Genomic DNA, 24,988 nt, shown 5'->3' with positions numbered 1-24,988 from the left:
ACAATACGCAAAAACACTGAATTAATTACTATAGTATTTTTTTTTTTAATACTTCAGTATTTATACTATAGTTAACTGTAAATACTACAGTAAAGTATGCAAAACACTGCAGTGAATACCACAAAATCACTACAGTATTTATACCATAGTATACTTTAGTATTTTTTCATGTGAGTTGTTGAACAAGTGGTCAAATGAGACCAGAGTACACCTTTTTTTAAATTATTATTTATTTACAAGACTTTGGAAATAAGACTCAAAACAACACAGAAATAATACAAAGATATTGAGTATTTACAGTGCTAGTCCTCCACTGGCAGCTCTATAACAGGAAAAAATGGAATGGTACATACTTGATCTAAATCAATACCTGGTGGCGACAAGTAAACTGCCTGATACATTAAACATATATGTCCTTTAGACCTTTTTAGTGACCTATAGAACACTTACATGAAAACAATTTAAATATAATCAGAAATAAACATAGGCTGTGTACAAGGTCTTATCCATGTTGAAAAGGCTGACAGATTAGGCAGCATTGGCAGCTTTAGGGGGAGAAAGTGGTTGTGGTCTCGGTTTCCATGGCGGCCGCTGAGCTCCTCTTGCCGCAGGTGTACTGGAAAAATCTCTCCTGCCTCATACAGCCCAGATCCTTCAGCAGCTTCAGGAGGTCGCGGCGGAACTTCACTCCGATGAACGCATACACAAAGGGGTTGAGGCAGCACCTCAGGAAAGCCAGGCACTGGGTGATGTCAGAGGCGTAGAGGAGGCTGTTGTCGTAGATGCAGTCCTTGCTGCCCCCCTTAGCCGCGTCGAGAGTGGTCAGCAGCAGTACCAGATTATAGGGCACCTGGCAGAGCAGGAAAACCGCCACCAAAGTGAAGATCACCTTGATGGCCTTGTTCTTCTCAAAGCTCCGGGCCTGGCACAGGGTCTTCACAATGGCGCCGTAACAGAAGGCCATGATTAGGAGCGGCAGAACAAACCCCAGGACCATCTGGCTCACCTGGATGGCCACGCGCACCTGGTCTGAGCCGGCGGTGTAGGGGGTGCAGGTCTTGTTGCTGATGTTTGTGTAGGACATCTCGGGCACAGAGAAGACCAGCGCCATCACCCAGATGACCACAGAGGTCACCTTGCTAATGAACACTGCCATGGAGCGGTGGCGGTGGGCAGAGACGGCCTTGGAGATGGCGAAGTACCTGTCGGAAAAATGACAAAAAGTAGGCTTTATATAGCATATAATACTTTAGTGAACCATATACAAATATTTACAGAGATAGAAGCAGATCAGCCTATTCGGTCACAGCAGAGATAAGAGCAGATAAGCCTATTAGGTCACAGCAGAGATAAGAGCAGATCAGCCTATTAGGTCACAGCAGAGATAGGAGCAGATCAGCCTATTATGTCACAGCAGAGATAGGAGCAGATCAGCCTATTAGGTCACAGCAGGACGCACACTGCAACACGTTTCGATCAGGCTTTTATTTAACCAGGTTAGTGTTTGAGAACGCTTTCTCATTTGCAGTAACGTACCTGTCCACGCTGATTGAGGTGAGGAGGAACATGCCGCTGTAGAAGCTGACCTTATAGATGGTGTGCATGGCCTTGCAGATGAACAGGCCCAGCACCCATTCTGTCATGGAGTTGGTCGCCCAGAGGGGCAGCGACACGGCGAACAGCAGGTCAGCGATGGACAGGCTGAGCAGGAACACATCGGTCCCAGTCTTCAGCCGGTTGAAGTAGACGTAGGTACCGATCACCAGGATGTTACCGACCAGACCGAGGAAGCAGATGAGGGAGTAGAAGGTGGGCATGAACCAGGAGCGGAAGTGGCGGTTGGATTCCTTCTGGCATTGCTGGGTCCAATAGTCATAATCCAAGTCAGTCTTGTCCATGGGGTAATCAGTGTAATCAGTGATGGACTCTGTAGTCATTTTTTCATTCTGAGAGAAGCAAGTCTGAAAAATAGACAATGGGACATACTGTAAATCAGGATAATTGATGATTGACTGGTGTAATCGTATGCCTTGAATTCTAATAAAATGTCATTCAAATAGATTAGTGTTCAGGTTCAGGTAACTGGGTCCAAAATAAAGCAGACACAATGTACCCTGCATCTGGCCCCTTGATAAACTGCCATGCTTTCAGATAAGTATACCACTTCCTGAGAGGAAGTTGTTCTATACAGTATGTTCTTGAATGAAAGACTGTGGTTAGTACCAGTGTAGTGTTTGTGCGTTTCTGTGGGTAGATTATGTGTTATTAAGTGAGTTATAAACATATCAGTTAATTGATCGTCTAAAAAAAATTATATCAAAAGACTATTAATACTAAATACAAATGATATTGTATGATATGGTATACTGAAGACTGTTCATCCATTGTTCTTACCTCAAAGTAGGTCCAGATCAGCAGAGCTGGTACTAAGATTCGTATATCTGAAAAACAGATAAGGTGTGGTTAAAGCTCTAGAGTATCAGTTGATCGATAAATAGACTGATATGTTAGTTGACTACAGTGCCCTGCAAAAGTATTCATCCCCCTTGGCGTTTTTCCTATTTTGTTGCATTACAACCTGTACTTTAAATGGATTTTTATTTGTATTTCATTAAATGGACATACACAGAATAGTCCAAATTGGTGAAGTGAAATTTAAAAAATTACTTGTTTAAAAAAATTCTTAAAAATGGAAAAGTGGTGCATGCAAATGTATTCACCCCTTTGCTCTGAAGCCCCTAAATAACCTCTGGTGCAACCAATTACCTTCAGAAGTCACATAGTTAGTTAAATAAAGTCCACCTGTGTGTAATCTGTGTCACATGATCTGTCACATGATCTTAGTATATATACACCTGTTCTGAAAGGCCACAGAGTCTGCAACACCACAAAGCAAGGAGCACCACCAAGCGGCACCATGAAGACCAAGGAGCTCTCCAAACAGGTCAGGGACAAAGTTATGGAGAAGTACAGATCAAGGTTGGTTTATAAAAAATATCTGAAACTTTGAACATCCCATGGCGCACCATTAAATCTGTTATTAAAAAAACGGAAAGAATATGGCACCACAACAAACCTGCCAAGAGAGGGCCTCCCACCAAAACTCACGGTCCAGGTAAGGAGGGCATTAATCAGAGAGGCAACAAAGAGACCAAAGATAACCCTGAAGGAGCTGCAAAGCTCCACAACGGAGATTGGAGTATCTGTCCATAGGACCACTAAGCCGTACACTCCACAGAGCTGGGCTTTACGTAAGAGTTGCCAGAAAAAAGCCATTGCTTAAAGAAAATCATAAGCAAGCACGTTTGGTGTTCTCCAAAAGGCATGTGGGAGACTCCCCAAACATATGGAAGAAGCTACTCTTGTCAGGTGAGACAAAAATGTAGCTTTTTGGCCAAACGCTGTCTGGTGCAAACCCAACACCTCTCATCACCCCGAGAACACCATCCCCACAGTGAAGCATGGTGGTGGCAGCATCATGCTGTGGGGATGTTTTTTATCGGCAGTGACTAGGAAACTGGTCAGAATTTAAGGAATGATGGATGGGCGCTAAATACAGGGAAATTCTTGAGGGAAACCTGTTTCAGTCTTCCAGAGATTTGAGACTGGGACGGAGGTTCACCTTCCAGCAGGACAATGACCCTAAGCATACTGCTAAAGCAACACTCGAGTGGTTTAAGGGGAAACATTTAAATGTCTTGGAATGGCCTCGTCAAAGCCCAGACCTCAATCCAATTGAGAATCTGTGGTATGACTTAAAGATTGCTGTACACCAGCAGAACCCATCCAACTCGAAGGAGCTGGAGGAGTTTTGCCTTGAAGAATGGGCAACAATCCCAGTGGCTAGATGAGCCAAGCTTATAGAGACATACCCCAAGAGAGGTGGCTCTACAAAGTATTGGCTTTGGGGGGATGAATAGTATTGCACGCTGAAGTTTTCAGTTACTTTGTCTTATTTCTTGTTCGTTTCACCCCCAAAAATATTTTGCATCTTCAAAGTGGTAGGCATGTTGTTTAAATCAAATGATACAAACCCCCCAAAAATCCGTTTTAATTACAGGTTGTAAGGTTACAAAATAGGAAAAATGTGAAGGTGGTAAATACTTTCGCAAGCCACTGTATAAGAATAACCTTTGGAAAGAGTTCAATACACGTCACTTATGATAATACATAGGAGTTGATGTCCCTTGTTATTAGCATATATTGTTTTTCTAAGTGTAAAGAATGAATTTGAGTTGTCTCAACTGTTAGGTATTTAGCTTGTACCGCAGGATTCCCCAATAAGTGGCCAATAGGCCAAATTCATCCTACAGGTGATTCTATTTGGCCTCTCAAGTTTTCTGAGCATAAAGTGTTTGTTTTTGGACATAAAACACTGGAAAATCACCAGGAAGTCAGCTCAAAGTGTTTGGGATTTCTGCAGTTAATTTGCAGTGTGCAAATCATTTATAACTATGTTCTGGACCCGTGACCATTCACTCAAGGAAAAATATTCACACGGATGAATGTAATTGAGGAGCCCTGTTGTCCAGTGTGCAACAAAGACATAGCAAGGACATCTGGTGGTAACAGAAGGGGATGCACCAATTGATTGGTTGTTCAAAGATATCAAAGCATACCCAAATATGAAAAGCATTAAAACTATAATTTTTTTAGAGGCAAAAAGAAAGAAACAAACAAAAAACACGATCAAAAATACCCCTTTGGCTCGTCCCCCTGAGGCCCATCTGCTAGCCTGCTATCCCCGGCCTGCTAGCTGTCTGAATCGCCATGCCTCCAGCTTGCCTAGCTACTCACTGGACCCTATGATCACTCGGCTACACATGCCTCTCCCTAATGTCAATATGCCTTGTCTATTGCCTTGTCTATTGCCTTGTCTATTGCTCTTTTGGTTCGTGAGCTAGCCCTTTTGTTCCACCCCCCACATATGCGGTGACCACACCTGGCTTAAATGGTGCCTCTAGAGACAAAACCTCTCTCATCGTCACTCAATGCCTTACCTCCACTGTACTCACATCCTACCATACCCTTGTCTGTATAGTATGCCTTGAATCTATTCTTCGGCGCCCAGAAACCTCCTCCTTTTACTCTCTGTTCCGAACGCAATAGACGACCAGTTCTTTTAGCCTTTAGCCATACTCTTATCCTACTCCTCCTCTGTTCCTCTGGTGATGTAGAGGTAACCCAGGCCCTGCAGCCCCCAGCATCACTCCCATTCCCCAGGCGCTCTCATTTGTTGACTTCTGTAACCGTAAAAGCATTGATATGCAACTTTTCAGGGAAGTCCGGAACCAATATACTCAGTCAGTCAGGAAAGCTAAGGCTAGCTTTTTCAAACAGAAATGTGCTTCCTGTAGCACTAATTCCAAAACGTTTTGGGACACTGTGAAGTCCATGGAGAATAAGAGCACCTCCTCCTAGCTGCCCACTGCAGTGAGGATAGGAAACACTGTCACCACCGATAAATCCACTATAATTGAGAATTTCAATAAGCATTTTTCCACGGCTGGCCATGCTTTCCACCTGGCTACCCCTACCCTGGCCAACATCTTAGCAACCCCTGCAGCAACTTGCCCAAGCTTCTCTTTCACCTAAATCCAGACAGCTGATGTTCTGAGAGAGCTGCAAAATCTGGATCCCTACAAATCAGCTGGGCTAGACAATCTGGACCCTCTCTTTCTAAAATTATCCGCCGAAATTGTTGCAACCCCTATTACTAGCCTATTCAAGCCTACTCTCTTTCGTATCATCTGAGATCCCCATAGATTGGAAAGCTGCCTCGGTCATCCCCCTCTTCAAAGGGGGAGACACTCTAGACCTAAACTGTTATAAACCTATTTTAGCCTTTCTAAAATCTTCAAAAGCCAAGTTAATAAACAGATCACCGACCATTTAGAATCCCATCGTACCTTCTCCACTATGCAATCTGGTTTCCGAGCTGGTCATGGGTGCACCTCAGCCACGCTCAAGGTCCTAAACGATATCATAACCACCATCAATAAAAGACAATACTGTGCAGCCGTCTTCATCGACCTGGCCAAGGCGTTCGACTCTGTCAATCACCGCATTCTTGTCGGCAGACTCAATAGCCTTCTCAAGTGACTGCCTCGTCTGGTTCCCCAACCACTTCTCAGATAGAGTTCAGTGTGTCAAATCGGAGGGCCTGTTGTCCGGACCTCTGGCAGTCTCTATGGGGGTGCCACAGGGTTCAATTCTCGGGCCGACTGTTTTCTCTGTATACATCAATGATGTCGCTCTTGCTGCTGGTGATTCTCTGATCCACCTCTACGCAGACGACACCATTCTGCATACATATGGCCCTTCTTTGGACACTGTGCTATCAAACCTCCAAACGAGTTTCAATGCCATACAACACTCCTTCCGTGGCCTCCAACTGCTTTTAAATGCTAGTAAAACTAAGTGCATGCTCTTCAACCGATTGCTGCCCGCACCCTCCTGCCCGACTAGCATCACTACTCTGGACGGTTCTGACCTAGAATATGTGGACAACTACAAATACCTAGGTGTCTGGTTAGACTGTAAACTCTCCTTCCAGACTCACATTAAGCATCTCCAATCCAAAATTAAATCTAGAATCTGGAAATTCTCAAACCTTCAAAACAGAAGTGACTCGGTTACGAAACGTATCATGAGTAAACCGGGGCTGTACCTGCAACCATCTCAGTCTTACAAACCTGGTTCCAGTTTCAGTCTTTCTACACTCAATTGATTTGAAACACTTAAAAAGTGAATTAACAGTTCAAAAACATGAATTAAACAAGTGCAGCAAATGTCAGCGATTCACAGATATTGTGTTAATAAGAAGTAGAAGCTCAATTGAATGATTACAGCCTACTGTAGCTATACAGCTGTATGGCTTGTTATCAGCCTTTCCATCTTAGCACCCTACACCACATACACTATGTTCACCTAACGGAAGCATATTTACTAATTTCGTATATCATTGTCTACATGCATGCCGCAATTGACTGGACACACTGTTTTGCTAAACTTGCCCCATAGTAGTGCCTTTTTAGTAATTTAATTCAATATAACCCATACTTATACAAAACATATGTATCTATTTATTTATTGGACAAATAAATCTTAGAACAAAACGTATTTATATTCCTTTTGATAAAAGTGTTAGTTATTAGTTGAAAAATTGCAGGAAGCTAATATCCAATGAATGATCAACTATTTAAGATGTTCAAATCGCTTTTCCACAGTTATGAAATTGTATGAAACATTGAATGATGTGCTCACCTTTGACAGCGGTCATGTTGATTGAGAGTTACTACTGTGCGTTCTCTCAGTACACAGGTTGTGAAAGTAGAGAGACAGCCCGCTAGTCTAGATGAGGCTGTGTGAGGCGCTAGTTTCCCCTTTGAACTATACTAAAAAAAGTGCCCCTGGTTCATAGTTACACTCCCGGTGTCTTGTAAAAAAACAATGATTAGGAATGAGAGTCAATGCAAATGTTGTTGGTTTTACGCATTGTGCAGGAGTGTGCGTGAAATTGACTGAATGAACAATTTGAGGTAGTATAATCTATATGACATTACAGAGAGATAGAACTGCATCCCGCTTGTAGTTGGTGATTTACTACCTATTGAACATTGCTGTTGAACTGTTGCATACAGCTATTGCACACTATGAGGGGAAATCGGTGTACATGTTGTTCAGCACAGACACTCAGACACACAGAGATCTCAGTGACCACTGTGGTCGAGGGAAAATGTATCGTCTGTTCTATTTTCAACACACAGTCACTAGAAAGATAACACCATTACACTTGTGCTGTTGACGCTTACTTTTCTTTGTAGTCTACAGTGAGGAATAGGCTACATCAGTTCATTGAGAACACAATATATAGGTCCTAAATTTGTATATATTTGGTTTCTCATCTCGCCATTACAACCCCATTACTTATCAATAGGCTTAGATGTTGATGAAATTGGCCATGCCGTCTCCGACTGAGTTTACAGCTGATGTTGGATTAAAGGCCATTAGACATTGATTTGAATTGTATTTTTTACTTTTGTCTACTATTTTCTATTGTCTGCAGTTTATCCCCACACCTGCCTGTACTTTCAGGTGGAGCAGGGATGAAGGTGAGGAAAAGCTCAGTGTCCGGGTCAAACAGGGCATACTGCTTATCATTACAATACATGTACTGTATGTACTCTTAGAAAAAGGGTTCCAAAAGGGTTATTCGACTGTCCCCATAGGAGAACCCCTTTTGGTTCCAGGTAGAACCCTTTTTGGCTCCAGGTAGAACTATTTTGGGTTCCATTTAGAACCCTCTGAGACCATACGGGTTCAACATGGAACCAAAAAGGGTTCTCATATGGGAACAGACGAAGAACCCTTTTAGGTTCACCTTTTTTTCTAAGAGTGTACTAATATGTTGGATGAAAAGGCTGTTTTACAAAGTCTGTATTAAAATGAAATCTTTAGCATTGCAAATAACCCACTTTGAGTTACATTTAGCTAGAATAAAAGTACAAATATAACTAAAAAACAAATACTGAAAAGTATTTATTGCACAAGTAAGTAACAGACAAGATGGAAGCTCTTTCTGTGAACAGCATGCATTGAAGGGACTATTTTTAAATGTCTTACCAATTCTGGGTGTTTGCCAAACCAACAGCTACAAAACAGGCCTCCCAGAGCAAGTGGCTGATACGTAGAGTACTTCTAAGGTGAGATAGACTCATTACAGTCAACGCTTCATGTGTGTTTAATCCAAAATATTATAGATATACTAATGTTTCTTCATGTCCCCTTTGTCAACTTCGACAGAAGTCTCAGTCATTTTTCCAAAAGTCCCTTTCACCAATACTCATACGGTATAACGTTGGTCATTGTGTTTACCATCACAACACTTTTGTTTAGGCAGTGGTGGCAGTTCCACTGCTGTCTTGGTTTATCTTGGTCAGTAAAGGGCACGTTCAGTCTTATTCTCCCCTACTCTCCAACAACTCTGCACAAGCTGCACACCTCTCTGCCTGTGCGGTTGCGGCTTTGAGTTTAAGGCGCTCAGGAAAGGAACCCAGCAAAGAAACACTAACCACAATTCTGTGCAACAGGTGACTGCTGCAGAGGGACGACTGTGCATATCTGCACCTACAGTAAAGCTGTGACAAATCTCATCACTATTGCAAAAGGCTGATCATAGAAATATAGTTATTATAACGGACAATTATGAGCTGCAACAATTTGACTGGTTCACTCATGGGTAAACTCAATAGGTCACCGGCCCACCCATCATGGATGTTGATTTGAATGAGAATGTCTTTTCTACCAATTAAAATTATATGGGGCTGCTGGTATGGTTCCTGCACATGGAATCTAGCTGCAAAAGTGACAGACATTTTGTAAGTGTGCTAGCAGGAAGATGACTGTAGCTGTACCTTTATCTAGGATGTTAACCCAGAAGCCAGCCACACCAATGTGTCAGAGGAAACACCGTACACCTGGTGACCATGGGACAAGGACATCCCTGCCGGCCAAACCCTCCCCTAACCCGGACGACGCTGGGCCAATTGTGCACCGCCCCACAGGTCTCCTGGTTGCGGCCGGCTGCAACAGAGCCTGGACTCGAACCCAGAAGCTAGCACTGCGATGCAGTGCCTTAGACCACTGCGCCACTCGGGAGGCCACAATCATCACGTTTGCAGACGACACAACAGTAGTAGGTGTCACGAACCGGCTCAGAGCCCGTAACAAAAGGGAGACCACGTGGAAATAAGGAGTAACAAAATATATTTATTAGATAAAGAAACTAGGTATAATATACAATGGTGTGTGTAATCAGCAATCAGCAGTGTAAGTGAATGTTTTGCATGCATGAATGTGATAATGCAGGGTGTTGAAAGATGCTAAAACAAACAACCAAAAAGCACCATGAAACATAACCGAATCTATCAAGGTGTCTACATGGAGAGAGTCCCCTCCATGAATGGGGAAGTGGTGTATTTATCCTGGGAGACACCGGGCCCAGGTGTCTCCCATGTAGCTGACGACCCTCCCAACTCCGCCCACCGACATCCTAATAAGGAAACAAGAGAGAATACGGCAGACAGAGTGGGAGGGTCGTCACATAGGCCTAATTACCAACAATGACGACACAGCCTACAGGGAGGAGGTCAGGGCCCTGGGAGTCTGGTGCCAGGAAAATAACCTCTCACACTTCTATCTTCTATAAGGCCATCAGACGGTTAAATACTGTTAAATAGCCATCACTAGCACATTAGAGGATGCTGCCCTATATACATAGATATGGAATCACTGGCCACTTTAATAATGTAACACTTGTCACTTTAATAATGTTTACATATTTGCATTACTCATCTCATATGTACAGTTGAAGTCGGACGTTTACATACACTTAGGTTGGAGTCATTAAAACTCGTTTTAATTTAAACAATTTAAAGGCAACGCTACCAAATACTAAATGAGTGTATGTAAACTTCTGACCCACTGGGAATGTGATGAAAGAAATAAAAGCTGAAATAAATAATTCTCTCTACTATTATTCTGACATTTCACATTCTTAAAATAAAGTGGTGATCCTAACTGACCTAAGACAGGGAATTTTTTGTAGGATTAAATTTCAGGAATTGTGAAAAACGGATTTAAATGTATTTGGCTAAGGTGTATGTAAACTTCCGACTTCAACTGTATATACTGTACTCTATCGTATTCTACTGTATCGTAGTCTATGCCGCTCTGACATTGCTCGCCGAAATATTGATGTATAATTCCATTTCTTTACTTAGATTTGTGTGTTGTGAAATGGCTAGATATTACTGTTAGATTTTACTGCAGTTAGAGCTATAAACACAAGCATTTCGCTACACCCGCAATAACATCTGCTAAACACATGTATGTGACAAATACATTTGATTTGATTTTCATTCCAAAATGGAATTATCCTCTGTCACCTCAGCCTGAGTGTGGGAATAACTGTTAATATGAACAAACACGCCACCTTAAATTATTACCTTTCAATACGCAACGCGTGAGACATTGAAAACAAACCTATCGTCAACAACTACATGTCAGAGTAGAAAAGTTTATTGGTATAAATATGTCAAACAAAATCGATTTTAAGACAGTATGTTGATGACTCACTCTGCTCTTCCAGTTGCTTTAGGATGAGATGGAAAACCACTCACGTTCACGCAAACCTTGCAACCCTGCTTATTACATTGCATATGAACATTTAAGAGTTTGTTCTGGGTTGAACATTGTACTACCGGTCATAATAACATAACACTGAAAGGTTGTTCTAAGCGTACAGCTTTTGATTTGATTGAGAGCTAGCAGACTTTGGAACACTGACTGGTAGAACTGTACAGCATGGATGAACTCGTAGCATACAACAGGTTGGTGGACGGATGGACTGGGCCCAGGACTCTAAATACACAAGAATAATAATAAATAATGAAAACAATTACTTATTTCTATTAACTCCTGAGACAATACTGTCACTTAATACTGATACTTAGAGTAAACATGAAAGAATATTGGGCAGAGGAGAGTCGCCACACCCCTTCCGCTACTAAGCAAACTCTTCCATTTGAGAAGTTGCGACACCATGCAAAAATAACATTGAAAGCAACAATAACATTACACTCCAAAGAACAAGTAATTAAACATTGAACAACTTATTTTTTTGCGACAGTTTTTACAACCAGCCTCAATTGGTAAGATCTGGTGTCTGCCAGATATAGTACCATAGAATAAGACAGGAGATATGTTTTGATATATTGACAGGTGATGGATGGTTGCTTTCGACTGGCACTGTGGTCTGTGATGGAATTACGGTGAATTCACGTGGGCTTATTGTGACTCGGTTTAGATGTCATTCACTTTAGTTGGGATAATTACTTTGCTTTGTGGACTTGAAGCGCTTTGCAAATTGACAGCAGGTCTATTTTGACCCTGCCAACAGAGCTCTGAAGATTCAACCAATTGCATAAAACTTCCTAGCAGAAATAAAAACCCATCTAAACACAGCTTTTGTTCACATAGATACTAATGTACAATGTGTTATCATCAAAGTGTGACTGTAGAGATGGAGTGATGCATCATGGACATTTCTCGGCCCAAAGGTCATAGGTCGAAACCTCAGTGGGCGGTAGGGCGTGCCCTGCTCGGCCCCTCTGAGGCTGCTGGCTCGCTGGGCGGGGCGTCCTCCGTCACGGCAGAGGTGGTCTCCGACCCCGTGTTACTGTCACTGGTGCCCTCCTCCATCACCCCTTCCGGAACACTCTCCTTGTCCTCCGACGGCGCCCCCTCCTCAACCTCACTGGCAGGACGAGCCATCGACTCCTCCGAGGCCTTTGACTTCTCTGTAACCAAGAAAGCAGGAAATGTTAGGAGACAGCAAACACGTTTGGACCAATGTAGTTTCAAATATGAAAATAACATTGTAAAATAGAGAATACCTAACTGAGGGGACCTGACCAGAACCATACATTAAAAGACCATACGGTTTAGTGATTAATACTGTTGGACCTCACCACCAGTATCCATGGGGCTGGGTTCCGTCTCCTCTCTCTCCTTGTTGCTGCTGTCACTGAAAGACTCCTGCTGGCTCTTGCTGCCGTTTGACGGGCCAACTGGTTTCTCCTCCTCCTCCAGGCAAGAGGACGTGGACGCCTCCTTCTCCCGCTCCGACATACGCCTGCGGGATGCATCCTCTGCCGCAGCGACCTCTGTAGATATCTTCTCCATGTCCACCTCCACTTTCATACAACACAGCTGGGCACAGAGTGGCAACATGTTGAGTCTCCCCACCGGGGGATTAATTCTGGGGATTAATGCTCTTAATCTCACAATCAATCTCACACCTGTGCAACTGTGATTAGTAACATTGACTGTGATTAGTGAGTACACCGTGATTAATGTTGACACCTTGATCAGATTTGGCACAGTTCCTGTTTCCTCTACAATGATACTACATTGCAAGGCAGTAACCCACTGTTCCCTGGGCGCCATGGATGTCGATTAAGGCAGCCCTCCGCACCTCTCTGATTCAGAGAGGTTGGGTTAAATGCGGAAGACACATTTCAGTTGAACGCATTCAGTTGTACAATTTACTAGATATTCCCCTTTCAATCATTTTATTTCATTGAATTGCCCATTGTGAAGCATAGAGGAAGTAAATTGACTAAGTAAATGGCGCCACCTGGGGTAAGGACTACACAGTGCATTCACTATACAGTGCAGTATCTGGATTCAGAACTGCAACGAGTCAGTCGACAAAGTACAAGTGATGACGCCGCATGTTAGCCAGGACACATGGATAAAGTTAGCAGCTCCGGATCTCTACAATGCAGAAGTGGTCTGAGGTCAACACTGTAATATTTACTATGTGCAACACAATGGATTGCGTACAAGTTCCTGGATGATGATCCCATACCCTTTTCAGCTCGCTGGTGAAAGACTCTGTGGCATCGATGAATTTCCTTTTCTTGTCCTGGTGGCGGTCTTCAATCTGAAGTAGCTCCGCCTCCAGCTTCCTCTGTGGATCAGACACACAGAGAGAGACCTGCCAATTTAACTGACTGGTTACCTGTTTTTAATGATTACTCAATTATCAAATAAGAAAGGATCTGATATCCAGGTTACCATGACAACAACACCATGACTCGGAACATCCAACTTAATAGTGCTAAGTAGAGTAATATCTGCATTTATGTAGGAAGACTGATAGACGACTGACTGAAGACTGACAGACCCAGCTTAGCGTACCTGGTGCACCATAAGAGACTGGACCTGCCGTTTTAAGACCTGCATGCGGGCGGTAGTGACGACGGAGCGCACGTCGGGGACCACGCTCTCGCTCAGGATCTCGCTGATCAGCCGGTGGTTGCGCTGGAAACGGGCGGCAGCCGAGTGCTTCATGGAGAATCCGTCGTCGTAATCTGGGAAGGAGAATGGAAAAGGCCTGTGGCGGGTGCTATGTGTCTATCAGAGCTCAACGAATACAACTGTCAATGGGTAAAGAGCGGAGAGTTCCCACCCAACAAGTATAGATGTGGTCGGCCTCAGGAAAGAAATCTGATCTGGCATATCTTAATCGGACATAGCTTAACATTGACATACCTACGTTTGGTTAAATCATTTATAGCAGTAGGAAATGTCTGCATATTTGGCTGTTTGTATGTTTGTTGTATGAATATACTTGAATATACACATTTGCAAAGGAAGTTTCAACATTGTTGTGGTGAATGGTATTGATATTCATGTGTGGGTTGAGAGTTAAAGATACATCTTTCTCTCTAACTCTGAAAAACTTTACTCATTTACTCCATAAACGTCTTAGTGTTTTTTACTGGCACTCATGCTCTTATTATTTCCCAGAAAAAGTAGAGGATATTGCGAAACTAAGTGAACATCCAAGCTCTAAGTACATGACACTTTTCTTTTAAATCCAGAGTCAAATGAAGCTGTCCTCTATAACACTCACATCAAAGTAAGTCATAAATGTAGGAGAAGAAATTGTCTCTTTTAATAAGGTCAACTTCTTATTGAACACATGGAGAATTCATTCATTCCACGTTGGGCCAAAAGTCATTCAACTGACAAAAAAATCCCAAACTGCAATGAGTAAATAAATAAAGTGATTTATTGTCATATCAAACACCCATTTCATTTGAAGTCTGTGAAGGATGCTACCCTTTGAAAATAGCAGTGGGGGTAAGATGGTGCATTTGATTGTCTGTGCATTTGGGAGCAAGAAATACAATTTTGGCTTCATAATGACATCGTACATTTTATGGTGGAGAAAGACGTCATTCGAAAATGATCATCTCCATCCAACGCCCTGTTCCATCGGTTGATCTTCACTTATGATTTTTTGGGTGCTTTTTCTCCAAAACCAACGGAACAATTTGTTCAGACTCTCCCCATTCTCTGCATCTATAAAGCAACTGATGTGGCAAATCTTTTTGAAGTCATCAATGTACAGCTTGTTGAGAAATTAACCCATAGGGATACTAACTATCGCATTTTTATATCTTGGGTGTTTCCAATTACCACAAGTTTTTTTATGCATTTTCTTTATACCATTATCCAGCTCGATATGAGACTAGCATCATTTCCTATAGGGTGTAATTCAGAAGTCCAGTTTTTGATGTATGTTTCTATGTGAATTGTGTTGCCTTCTTTCTTACTGGAACTCATTGAAGCCATTGATCTCAAATACAGGGCCCAGACTTGTACTACAGAACTGAAATGGAGTGTGGCCTATAAGGTGAAGTAGCAAGTGTGACAAACATGAAGAGGTAGTGAAGGGCTAGAAATTGACACCAAGGTGATGTCACGGTTGCTGAAACATGGTGTGGGAACCAGAGTGTGACTGACATGGTAATACTAGTAGTGCTGAGAGCGTCTTACCATCTGGGTCGTCTGCTGGCTGGATGCTCATGTACGGCTCGCCCTTGTCGAGACGAGACTGGCGCTGTCGGCTTTCCTCCTCCAGAGCGGCTTCGGCACGGCTCTTAGCATTGACGTAAGCCAGGTAGGCTGGAGAGTTGTGGTAGGCCTTCATGCTCTCATTGTACTCAATCTGTAGAGGAGAGACAAAAATGTGACACGTGCCCCTTCAATGCAAAACAAACTATTCAACATTGACGAAAAGTTGCTCAGTATTTTTTACAAAGGAATGAATGATGACAGGAGGGACCCTTCTGACAACTGCTGGAGACACTTGTTACTGGTCACCCATAACAACCCCGTAAATAAACACCCCGGTAAAACAAACCAACCTTCTCTGCTTCGTAATCATTCAAGTAATCCTGTTTCTCCTCATCAGTGAGGTCCCTCCACATGCCACCGATTATCTTCCCAATTTCCCATAGCTTCAGATCAGGATTGGAGGCTTTTACTTGATCCCAAACCTGGTGATGAGAACCAGACAGGGGCTCATTATCTCTTAAGCAGAAAGGTCACAAACCTATGAAGGCTGTGTTTAAACTCCATCTCCAGGGAGATATCCCATAGTCTGTCTGTAGTGCTCTTAATGGCTAGGCTGCTGTATGTCTAGTTTCACAGTTCACACCTACCTCCATGGACAGGCAGATGATGTGTAGTGTACATTAAAGAGTGCTCGTCCCTAACCCTGGCTAAAGTGCTGCGTGTTGTAAGGGTATAGTACAGTATTTTTAATATGTCTTGCAATGGTGCGCACGATGGAGCAGTTTGGGTGTAAGTAATGTTACGTGTAGACAACTTACCTTGCGACTATATCGCATGTACGGCATCAACGGCTTGTCTGGCGGCTTGGGTGGCTTTGGAATGTTTATTCCGGAAGAATTCTGGGAAATAAAAAGGCACTTATTAGATTCAAAGTTAAAGTTAGGACACCAACAGGTGCTAAAAATGTCTAGTCATACAATTTTACACTATGCAAAGTCTCGACTGAGAACCACCCTGCAGGAAAATATGCATCCGCGTAGTTGATCATCCAAAGTACATGTAAAAATCCCAACAAAGACGCATCAAACTACAACACCCTCAGTTCAATCACCTTCATTTAATTCAAGCCTGTTTGAGCCCAGCCAGTGCACAGAAGTCACACAGAGACCATGATTGAGTAACGCTGATTGAAGAAAATACAAAATCTCCCTAAAGCTGAGATTTGCACACGGCGTGACATGATGCCATTATTAGAATCCGAATGCCAACCACAGCTTACATGCGGCGACTGTATTATTCCCGTAGCAGCCCGAAACCCATGCCAAGCATTGGGTCTATAATGCCATGGCAACGCTGATGGCATGGGTTACTTAGCATGGCTGTCAGCAATGCAGACTTTGAAGGGCAGGATCGAGCGATTTTGAATACACACAGATGGACACTTGGCCAGTCTGCACTAGTATGATGAAGGCAGCAGAGGAACGTTGGGATGGCATACATCTCAGAAAGCCTTGGTAATGGAATGGGTTAGACGAATCATACTGTCTGTCTGTTCAAGAATGTCTGCTCTTATAAGCCCTGGAAAAAGTACTATTTCTAAACAAAGCCAAAGAGCAAAGTTGTCAAGAGCTGTTATAGCTCATATCTGCATATACGTTATTACTGGGTTTTACTAAGCAAGCTAGATTAGGCTGTTTCAATCAAACTAGATAGTTATTTTCAATATTGATGTTAGTTTCCTTCTGTGTCTCGTGTTTTATCCCAGTGTTTTCTCTACGGCATTATTCCTACCGTTGCCCGACTGTTGTTGCTTGTTGTCCCTCCCAGCCTGTAGTTGTTGTAAGCCAGATGGCTGTAGGGGTTGTACCCCACAAACCCGGGGGTGTTGGGCAATTGCTGATGGAAACAAATGAGACAAACACAGATGAGAAATGACCATAAAATAATGGGGTAAAGCATGACAAAATCAATGAAAAACTGGTGAAAACATGAATGTTGAAAAGCTGTAAAAATCAACTGAAAAAGACTTGCACTCATGCTAAACCAACAAGGATAATCAAGAAAGCAATGTTATCTATACATTAGTGTTGTTTGTAAGGAAAATAATGTATAGTCTACCGTATGTTGTATATGGTACCTCACATCTTTGGGAGTGGAGCTTATTATCTGAGACTGCAAAGCTTATTGCATTGACCAATTCTACTGTGGTAACAGGACTATCTGCAGGGTATACCATATTAATTGGGCAAATGGATTCCACTTTTAAAAACAAGTTAGCCCCCCAAAATGTGTGCCTCTCAAAATGGACAGTAGCAAGTTAACATTGAAAGATAATAGCTGGTATGAATGTTATTATTGGACATCCCTTTCCAAATGGCTTCCCATGTGCCATCAGAAATACTTACTGTTGTAGGGGCTGGGGGAGGGGGAGGGGCATATGGCCTTTCTCTTTCTCTTTCTGTTATGAAAGAAAAGGTGAGATGTTAAAATCAAGGCAAAAAGGCCCCTTTTACATCTCTCAATGTTCATTAAATCAATTCCATCAAGGTAGATCTGAATTTTGTGATTTTCTATTTCTCTCTCAGCAAATACATGACGGATAATTATTAACCTATCAATTATAATACAAGGAAATCATATAGCCTACCAGAAACTAATATTTCATGCAGAAACTACATTTATTTTATTGTGATAACTTTTGTAGCCATATTTGCTCAGCTTTGTCAGAGACCTAACAGAAGTACTCATATTTTCATTATCTGATGGCTAACTTGTATAATTGCAAACAATTCCTTACTTGACATCTTGGCAGAGAGGAAGAATTCTATCAGTTCATTCCAGTCATTGGGTCTGTAATAAATAATAAACACATTATAATGGGGGAAAGCATTTAGGTGTTTCATTAACTTCATTTGTAATTACAGTACTTTTACAATTGAATAGGAAAGAAAGCAAATAGCTTGAGAGGGAGAACAAAAGAGATGTTGGTGCCAAAATGATGTCAGGCGACGTATGTGCAACATCACAACAGTGCCAGTGGACAGGCATGAACATGACAGAGGTTTGATGTGACGACTAGCAAGCTGTTCGCGTCCAAAAACATCGCTTACACTATTTGGAATGGCATTTGCTTATAATTGCACATACGCAAATAAATCAGATAAATGGAAATGCATTTGCTGAAAAATAAAGCGCTGTCATCTTGCGTAGTTGGCTGACACCCAGCTGTGCTAGCTAGCGAGGCTAGTAACGTTGAGCTAACTACTTCATCAGTAGTATGCAGCTACTAGCTATAGCTATCCAGCTGGCTAACTTGGACCATCTGATCAATAGATGATGAGCATGCAAACGTAGATAACACAATCAGTTAGCTTGCTAACTTGTGGAGAAGGCGAATAATCTGCAGTTTAAATTATTTAACAAAAGCTAAAATACAGAATATTGTATTTGATACTCCACATACGTTGTCAGGTAGCTAGCATTAGTAGCTAGCATTAGCTAGCTACTAAGCATTCAGATTTAAGCAAGCTAACGTTAGATATCTAGCTGTCACTGAAACATTTCAATTTTGATTTGAGGCGTTCAAACAGCAGATTAACAGTGACTATACCCGAACCGTTTTGGATGTGGATTTTGCAGTGGAAAACCTTGGATCAGAGAATTTAGCAAGCACCATGCTAGCTTGATAGCCACTACCTCATACGCTATATATGAATAAGCGCTATTTTCTAGCTTGAGCTGTCACAATGTAGTCACATCATCACCTTGCATGTATCTGTAAATCTGTTATTCAAACAAAAGTGGCATTTTACATAAATTCTTGACATACAATTGAAAGACTATTCAACATAAATCAATTAATGAATATTATTGCCTTTCATATTTTGGTTAGTTCACATAGCAAGCAAGTGAAAGTAATGGCCAGCAAACTCACCCCAAAATCCTTTGTCCCCCACCAGTGTGTGTGTGTGGCTAGAATCAGGTTTAGTTAGCTAGCTAGCAGAAACAGTCCTCAAAATGAAAAAAAAAAAAAATAAATAATATGGGGTTCACACAGATTTCAGTCGAATTTTCCAGAACTATTCCTTTCACCTCTGTTAAGGGCATCATGTTTGCATTACACCCCAAGGCTAGCCTACTCTAAATTGAATCATCTAATTTAATTGCTAACATCTTTCAATCAATCTATTACTAAAATAATTGCTATGTAATGAATACACATTTGTGATGATTTTGCATTATAATACTGAATTTGAGACTATCAAATTCATAATTAACCAATTACTGATTTGGACAATCACTGACAAAAAAAAGGGTTTTGAGAAAAGCCAAGGCTGGTCCATTTGTATCTTCTATATTGTTAGCAGTGGTGACCCGTCATTCAGGGCAGGTGGGGCTTACCTTTTTTGCTATTTTGGCATTAATACGTGTCACATATCAGTTTGCAGACAATGTAAGAAGTAAAAATAATAATTATTGAGTTTATAAAGTCGCATACAAACATGGTCTCTTTTTTGCTTTCTTGAGTAAGGCAGCTCCAAAATACAGGTGTTTCAGCCTAGCTAAATGCTTTCTGTGGTGGTGGGGCAGCCAGCAGAAAATACAGAGCGTAGGTGTTGGTAATGTTCTCGAGTTGCACCATGATTAGCTCAGTGTTCTGTCACTCGTGGGGACAGTACATCACCGCCAAGTTTAAGGGTAGACCTCTAAAATTCAAGATCCTTGGGTGCTGCCATAGAGTTACATTAGAAGTGCCGATCCATGAAGGCTCAAGGTCATCGGCCATTGGACATAAACATTGGAAGTTGGAAATCGCAAATTCAACAATGAGTGGTTTGGAAGGAATCAGTGACAGTGGCTAACTGCAAGCATTGCAAAGCAATCACTAGCTTGCTATTCAGCGAAGTGGCTGTGTGGTCCCAAATCTGGGATTAAGTGTCTCTTTTCCAAGTTTAAAATGGTAAACATTCAACATTGGCCATGCTGTCATTGAAGCATGATTGGTGCTGCGCTCAAAACAACTATTAACTCGGAACAGAGGAAACTTGACTTCAGTGAGTTCAAGACAACTGTGAATTCCGGAAAAAACGAATGAGAAATATGTTTTGAACGGTCATCCAATTCGGAATTGTAAGTTGGGAACTCTGGCCTTTTTCTAGAGCTATGACCTGAAGACCAATGATGTCATCATGATTGAACCTTGTTTTTTTTTCACCAGTTCCCAGTTGTCTTGATAGCACCATAAATCCAAAGAATGCCAGACTTTGATGACGACATTTTCCTACGAAGGACAGCCATACCACCTTCCTGTTCAAGTGAGCACAGAGCCCAAAAATGTCTTGTATGCTGTTGCATAAATGATGTAATATGCCAGGAAGATACAGTTGAAGTCGGAAGTTTACCTACACTTAGGTTGGAGTCATTAAAACTCGTTTTTCAACCACTCCACAAATTTCTTGTTAACAAACTATAGTTTTGGCAAGTCAGTTAGGATATCTACTTTGTGCATGACACAAGTAATTTTTCCAACAAATGTTTACAGACAGATTATTTCACTTATAAGTCACTGTATCACAATTCCAGTGGGTCAGAAGTTTACATACACTAAGTTGACTGTGCCTTTAAACAGCTTGGAAAATTCCAGAAAAGATGTCATGGCTTTAGAAGCTTCTGATAGGCTAACTGACATCATTTGAGTCAATTGGAGGTGTACCTGTGGATGTATTTCAAGGCCTATCTTCAAACTCAGTGCCTCTTTGCTTGACATCATGGGAAAATCAAAAGAAATCAGCCAAGACCTCAGAAAAGAAATTGTAGACCTCCACGAGTCTGGTTCATCCTTGGGAGCAATTTACATACACCTGAAGGTACCACGTTCATCTGTACAAACAATAGTACGCAAGTATAAACACCATGGGACTACGCAGCCGTCATACTGCTTAGGAAGGAGACGCGTTCTGTCTTCTAGAGATGGACGTACTTTGGTGCGAGAAGTGCAAATCAATCCCAGAACAACAGCAAAGCCTTGTGAAGATGCTGGAGGAAACAGGTACAAAAGTATCTATATCCACAGTAAAACGAGTCCTATAACGACATAACCTGAAAGGCCGCTCAGCAAGGAAGAAGCCACTGCTCCAAAACCGCCATAAAAAAAAGCCAGACGACAGTTTGCAACTGCACATGAGGACAAAGATTGTACTTTTTGGAGAAATGTCCTCTGGCTTGATGAAACAAAAATAGAACTGTTTGGCCCTAATAATCGTATTGTTTAATGGAAAAAGGGGGATGCTTGCAAGCCGAAGAACACCATCTCAAACGTGACGCACAGGGGGTGGCAGCATCATGTTGTGGGGGTGCTTTGCTGCAGGAGGGACTGGTGCACTTCACAAAATAGATGACATCATGAGGGAGGAAAATGATGTAGATATATTGAAGCAAAATCTCCAGACATCAGTCAGGAAGTTTAAGCTTGGTCGCAAATGGGTCTTCCAATTGGACAATGACCCCAAGCATACTTCCAAAGTTGTGGCAAAATGGCTTAAGGACAACAAAGTCAAGGTATTGGAGTGGCCATCACAAAGCCCTGACCTCAATCCTATAGATCATTTGTGGGCAGAACTGAAAAAGCGTGTGCGAGCAAGGAGGCCTACAAACCTGACTCAGTTACATCAGCTCTGTCAGGGGGAATGGTCCAAAATTAACCCAAAGTATTGAGGGAAGCTTGTGGAAGGCTACCCGAAACGTTTGACCCAAGTTAAACAATTTAAAGGCAATGCTACCAAATGCTAATTTGGGTGTATGTAAACTTGAGTGTATGTAAACTTATGACCCACTGGCAATGTGATGAAAGAAATAAAAGCTGAAATAAATCATTATCTGTCACGATCGTCGTAACATTGTGGAAGAGAGGAGGACCAAGGTGCAGCGTGATAACAATACATCTTCTTTTATTAGAAGACGAAAACGAAACGAACACTGACAAACTATACAAAACAACAAACGACCGTGAAGCTATAAAACGAAAGTGCAGACACAAGGAACTAACGTAAAGACATAGACATACATACACCTAGACTGAACACTGCCCCATAAACATACAAAAACCCCTAGACAATACAAAACACATACATCCCCCATGTCACACCCTGACCTAACTAAAATAATAAAGAAAACAAAGATAACTAAGGCCAGGGTGTGACATTATCTCTACTATTATTCTGACATTTCACATTCTTAAAATAAAGTGGTGATCCTAACTGACCTAAGACAGGGAATTTTTACTAGGATTAAATGTCAGGAATTGTGAAAAACTGAGTTTAAATGTATTTGGCTAAGGTGTATGGAAACTTCCGACTTCAACTGTATGTATACTGTAGCTAAGAAAGTAATACTAAGTGTATGTTGTGTAGTAAGCTGATAGTAGCCCATGTGCCTCACCCTAATAATTTGGTCTATTTACCCCATTTTGCCTACTGTTCTGACTTGGTGGTGCACATGTAGCCTATAACCTGTTTTAGAGAAATGTAATCATCGAATTTTGTAAGAGCTTTCATTGTCTGCTTATATGCTCCCTTTATTTATCCTATGGTTCTGACTTGGTGTACAGGGAGAACACTGTAAGAATGGCCCATGTTCTGAATTTTGTCGCTGTACATTTCAAAAGGGCTAAACAAATAGTTATATTGATTACGTCCATCCTAGCTCGCTCATTAATATCTTAATCGGAATTACAGATTGCCTCTTATCTGCTGTCATCACCTTATTCCATAGTTTGTATATCTCAATTGTCATTAGGAACCACATTTGTTTTTAGCAAGTCAGCCAAATCAGTTCTGTTTTTTAAAAGGCAGTAAATGAGGCTGAATTAACTGTTTCGCTGCCAGCAAAGGCTCCGCTGATCGCCAGGTGTAGCAGTGGTAAGGTGTTGGGACTGCTGTTGGGACAGCTTTATGTAGGCCTTAACAGTTTGTGGTCACCGTTAAAGTGCAATTAATGTATTATTTAGTGTTGTGTTGTGTAGTGGCTTTGATGGCATGCATCCCACTGCTTCATTTTTGTTTTTGCCCCACCAAGATTTACATGCTAAAATCGCCACTGAATGTTAGAACTCAAATACTTTGCATTCTTGCTCACATTCTTTGCAATCTGTACAATGTCAGCAGTAATGCTTTATTTGTTTGTTGCCATCTTTATAATAACACAGTAAGCCTCTTCTGACCTGGATTGACATTTTTGTCATTTTTTCTTTATGGCTCTGCCATAATCCACTTGTTGTTTGATTTGTCAGGCTATTGATCATGGTGTGACCCTCTATTTGTATTGTCTTCCAACACGACCTTGAATACAGTTCAAATACCTTGAATACAGAAAAAAACTTTATTTTATCTGCGACAGTTATTTAGATAGGCCCATTGAGATAACACTGTTCGATATCTATGGATAGGCCAGCTTGCGTACATTGACCTCCATCACTGCATCACTTACTTGATGTGTGGCACCTGTTATGCAGTACTCCATTATATTTCATAAGTATTTCATATAGCCTATTGTTCATGTACTGGGCAGAAGTGTGCAGAGATGGATGACCCCTAGACTAAATGCCAGATGTAAGGGCTTAACTGACACACCCCCAGGCCTCCTAGGCACAGCTCTGGGATTCTGGATGCCTGCAGGCTGGGAAAGTCCAATCCCATTTTAAATCAAGCAGAGGATTCCACGTAAATCCCTATTGGCTTCCCATTTTCGATTAGGCACAGGACTTTTTTCTGAAACTTCTGGGGTATTCTGATTCAGGCTCAGTTCTTCTTAAGCCTGTAGGGATCACCAATAGACTCGGGCAGTGGAACTAAGCAGCCATGAAAGTTTACTCTGGTGGTGGACCATGCAGGTATTTTTAGAAGCGATGGCAGTCACATTATTATGATGTATCATTCCTACGGTATTCGTTGGACATGCCTTGAGTATTACTGTTAACGACGTGTATATTTAAGTGGAGTTAGAAAATATATTTCTGTTAACAAGTCTTCAAAAGTTACATCCGGCAAAATACATTCTTGAGATTTTTCAGATGTTCAGTTGACAGGAACTTCAGCCGTTCTGACTCGGTTGGTTGACCTGTAGCTATGATTGTGTGGTGGACCTGGAAAATAGTAATGAGATTATGTTTTTCTTAGCCTTTGATGGTCCAGACATAATGATTGAAACAACCCGTTTAGAAGTGCACCCTCAGTTCTTGTGCAATCAGTATGGCCTACACTTAGCACAGTATGCACTTTCCCTTAACTCAGTATTTGATTTTTATTTAACTAGGCAAGTCAGTTAAGAACAAATTCTTATTTTCAATGACAGCCTAGGAACAGTGGGTTAACTGCCTTGTTCAGGGGTAGAACGACAGATTTAAACCTTGTCAGCTCAGGGATTCGATCTTGCACCCTTTCAGTTACAAGTCCAACGCTCTAACCACTAGGCTACCTGCCGCCCCAGTATCTCCTGTGTGGTGGAATATTTTACATGCCATGCAGCCGTTTAGAGAGGAAAAGAATCAGGCGAGAGA

The 24,988-nt window shown here is 41.8% G+C and overlaps 2 protein-coding genes across 5 annotated transcripts; both read right to left on the bottom strand.

The window, feature by feature from the left end:
• Window positions 1–212: 212 nt before the first annotated feature.
• LOC139567606 (C-C chemokine receptor type 7-like) lies at window positions 213–8,879 on the bottom strand. 2 transcript variants are annotated; one of them, XM_071388977.1, is made up of 4 exons: window positions 8,626–8,879; window positions 2,395–2,441; window positions 1,537–1,961; window positions 213–1,202 (listed from the first exon to the last, which is right to left on the bottom strand). In XM_071388977.1, exons 3-4 carry the CDS (start codon window positions 1,935–1,937, stop codon window positions 548–550), a joined length of 1,056 nt encoding a protein of 351 aa, XP_071245078.1. In that variant the 5' UTR covers window positions 1,938–1,961; window positions 2,395–2,441; window positions 8,626–8,879; the 3' UTR covers window positions 213–547. The 2 variants fall into 2 exon arrangements, with proteins under 2 accessions (XP_071245078.1, XP_071245077.1); XM_071388976.1 differs by lacking the exon at window positions 8,626–8,879 and adding an exon at window positions 7,267–7,361.
• Window positions 8,880–11,066: 2,187 nt separating this feature from the next.
• LOC139567605 (SWI/SNF-related matrix-associated actin-dependent regulator of chromatin subfamily E member 1-like) lies at window positions 11,067–19,502 on the bottom strand. 3 transcript variants are annotated; one of them, XM_071388973.1, is made up of 11 exons: window positions 19,370–19,502; window positions 18,233–18,285; window positions 17,841–17,893; window positions 17,227–17,331; window positions 16,254–16,334; window positions 15,786–15,917; window positions 15,415–15,586; window positions 13,768–13,940; window positions 13,436–13,537; window positions 12,534–12,774; window positions 11,067–12,362 (listed from the first exon to the last, which is right to left on the bottom strand). In XM_071388973.1, the coding sequence occupies exons 2-11, from the start codon at window positions 18,237–18,239 to the stop codon at window positions 12,139–12,141; spliced, it is 1,290 nt and encodes a 429-aa protein (XP_071245074.1). In that variant the 5' UTR covers window positions 18,240–18,285; window positions 19,370–19,502; the 3' UTR covers window positions 11,067–12,138. The 3 variants fall into 3 exon arrangements, with proteins under 3 accessions (XP_071245074.1, XP_071245076.1, XP_071245075.1); XM_071388975.1 differs by lacking the exon at window positions 19,370–19,502 and adding an exon at window positions 19,052–19,161; XM_071388974.1 differs by lacking the exon at window positions 19,370–19,502 and adding an exon at window positions 19,046–19,128.
• Between the last annotated feature and the right edge of the window lie 5,486 nt (window positions 19,503–24,988).

The sequence above is a fragment of the Salvelinus alpinus genome, chromosome 2 (assembly GCF_045679555.1).
Source record: "Salvelinus alpinus chromosome 2, SLU_Salpinus.1, whole genome shotgun sequence".
Classification (NCBI taxonomy): domain Eukaryota; kingdom Metazoa; phylum Chordata; class Actinopteri; order Salmoniformes; family Salmonidae; genus Salvelinus; species Salvelinus alpinus.
This window is presented reverse-complemented; position numbering and strand designations above follow the sequence as displayed.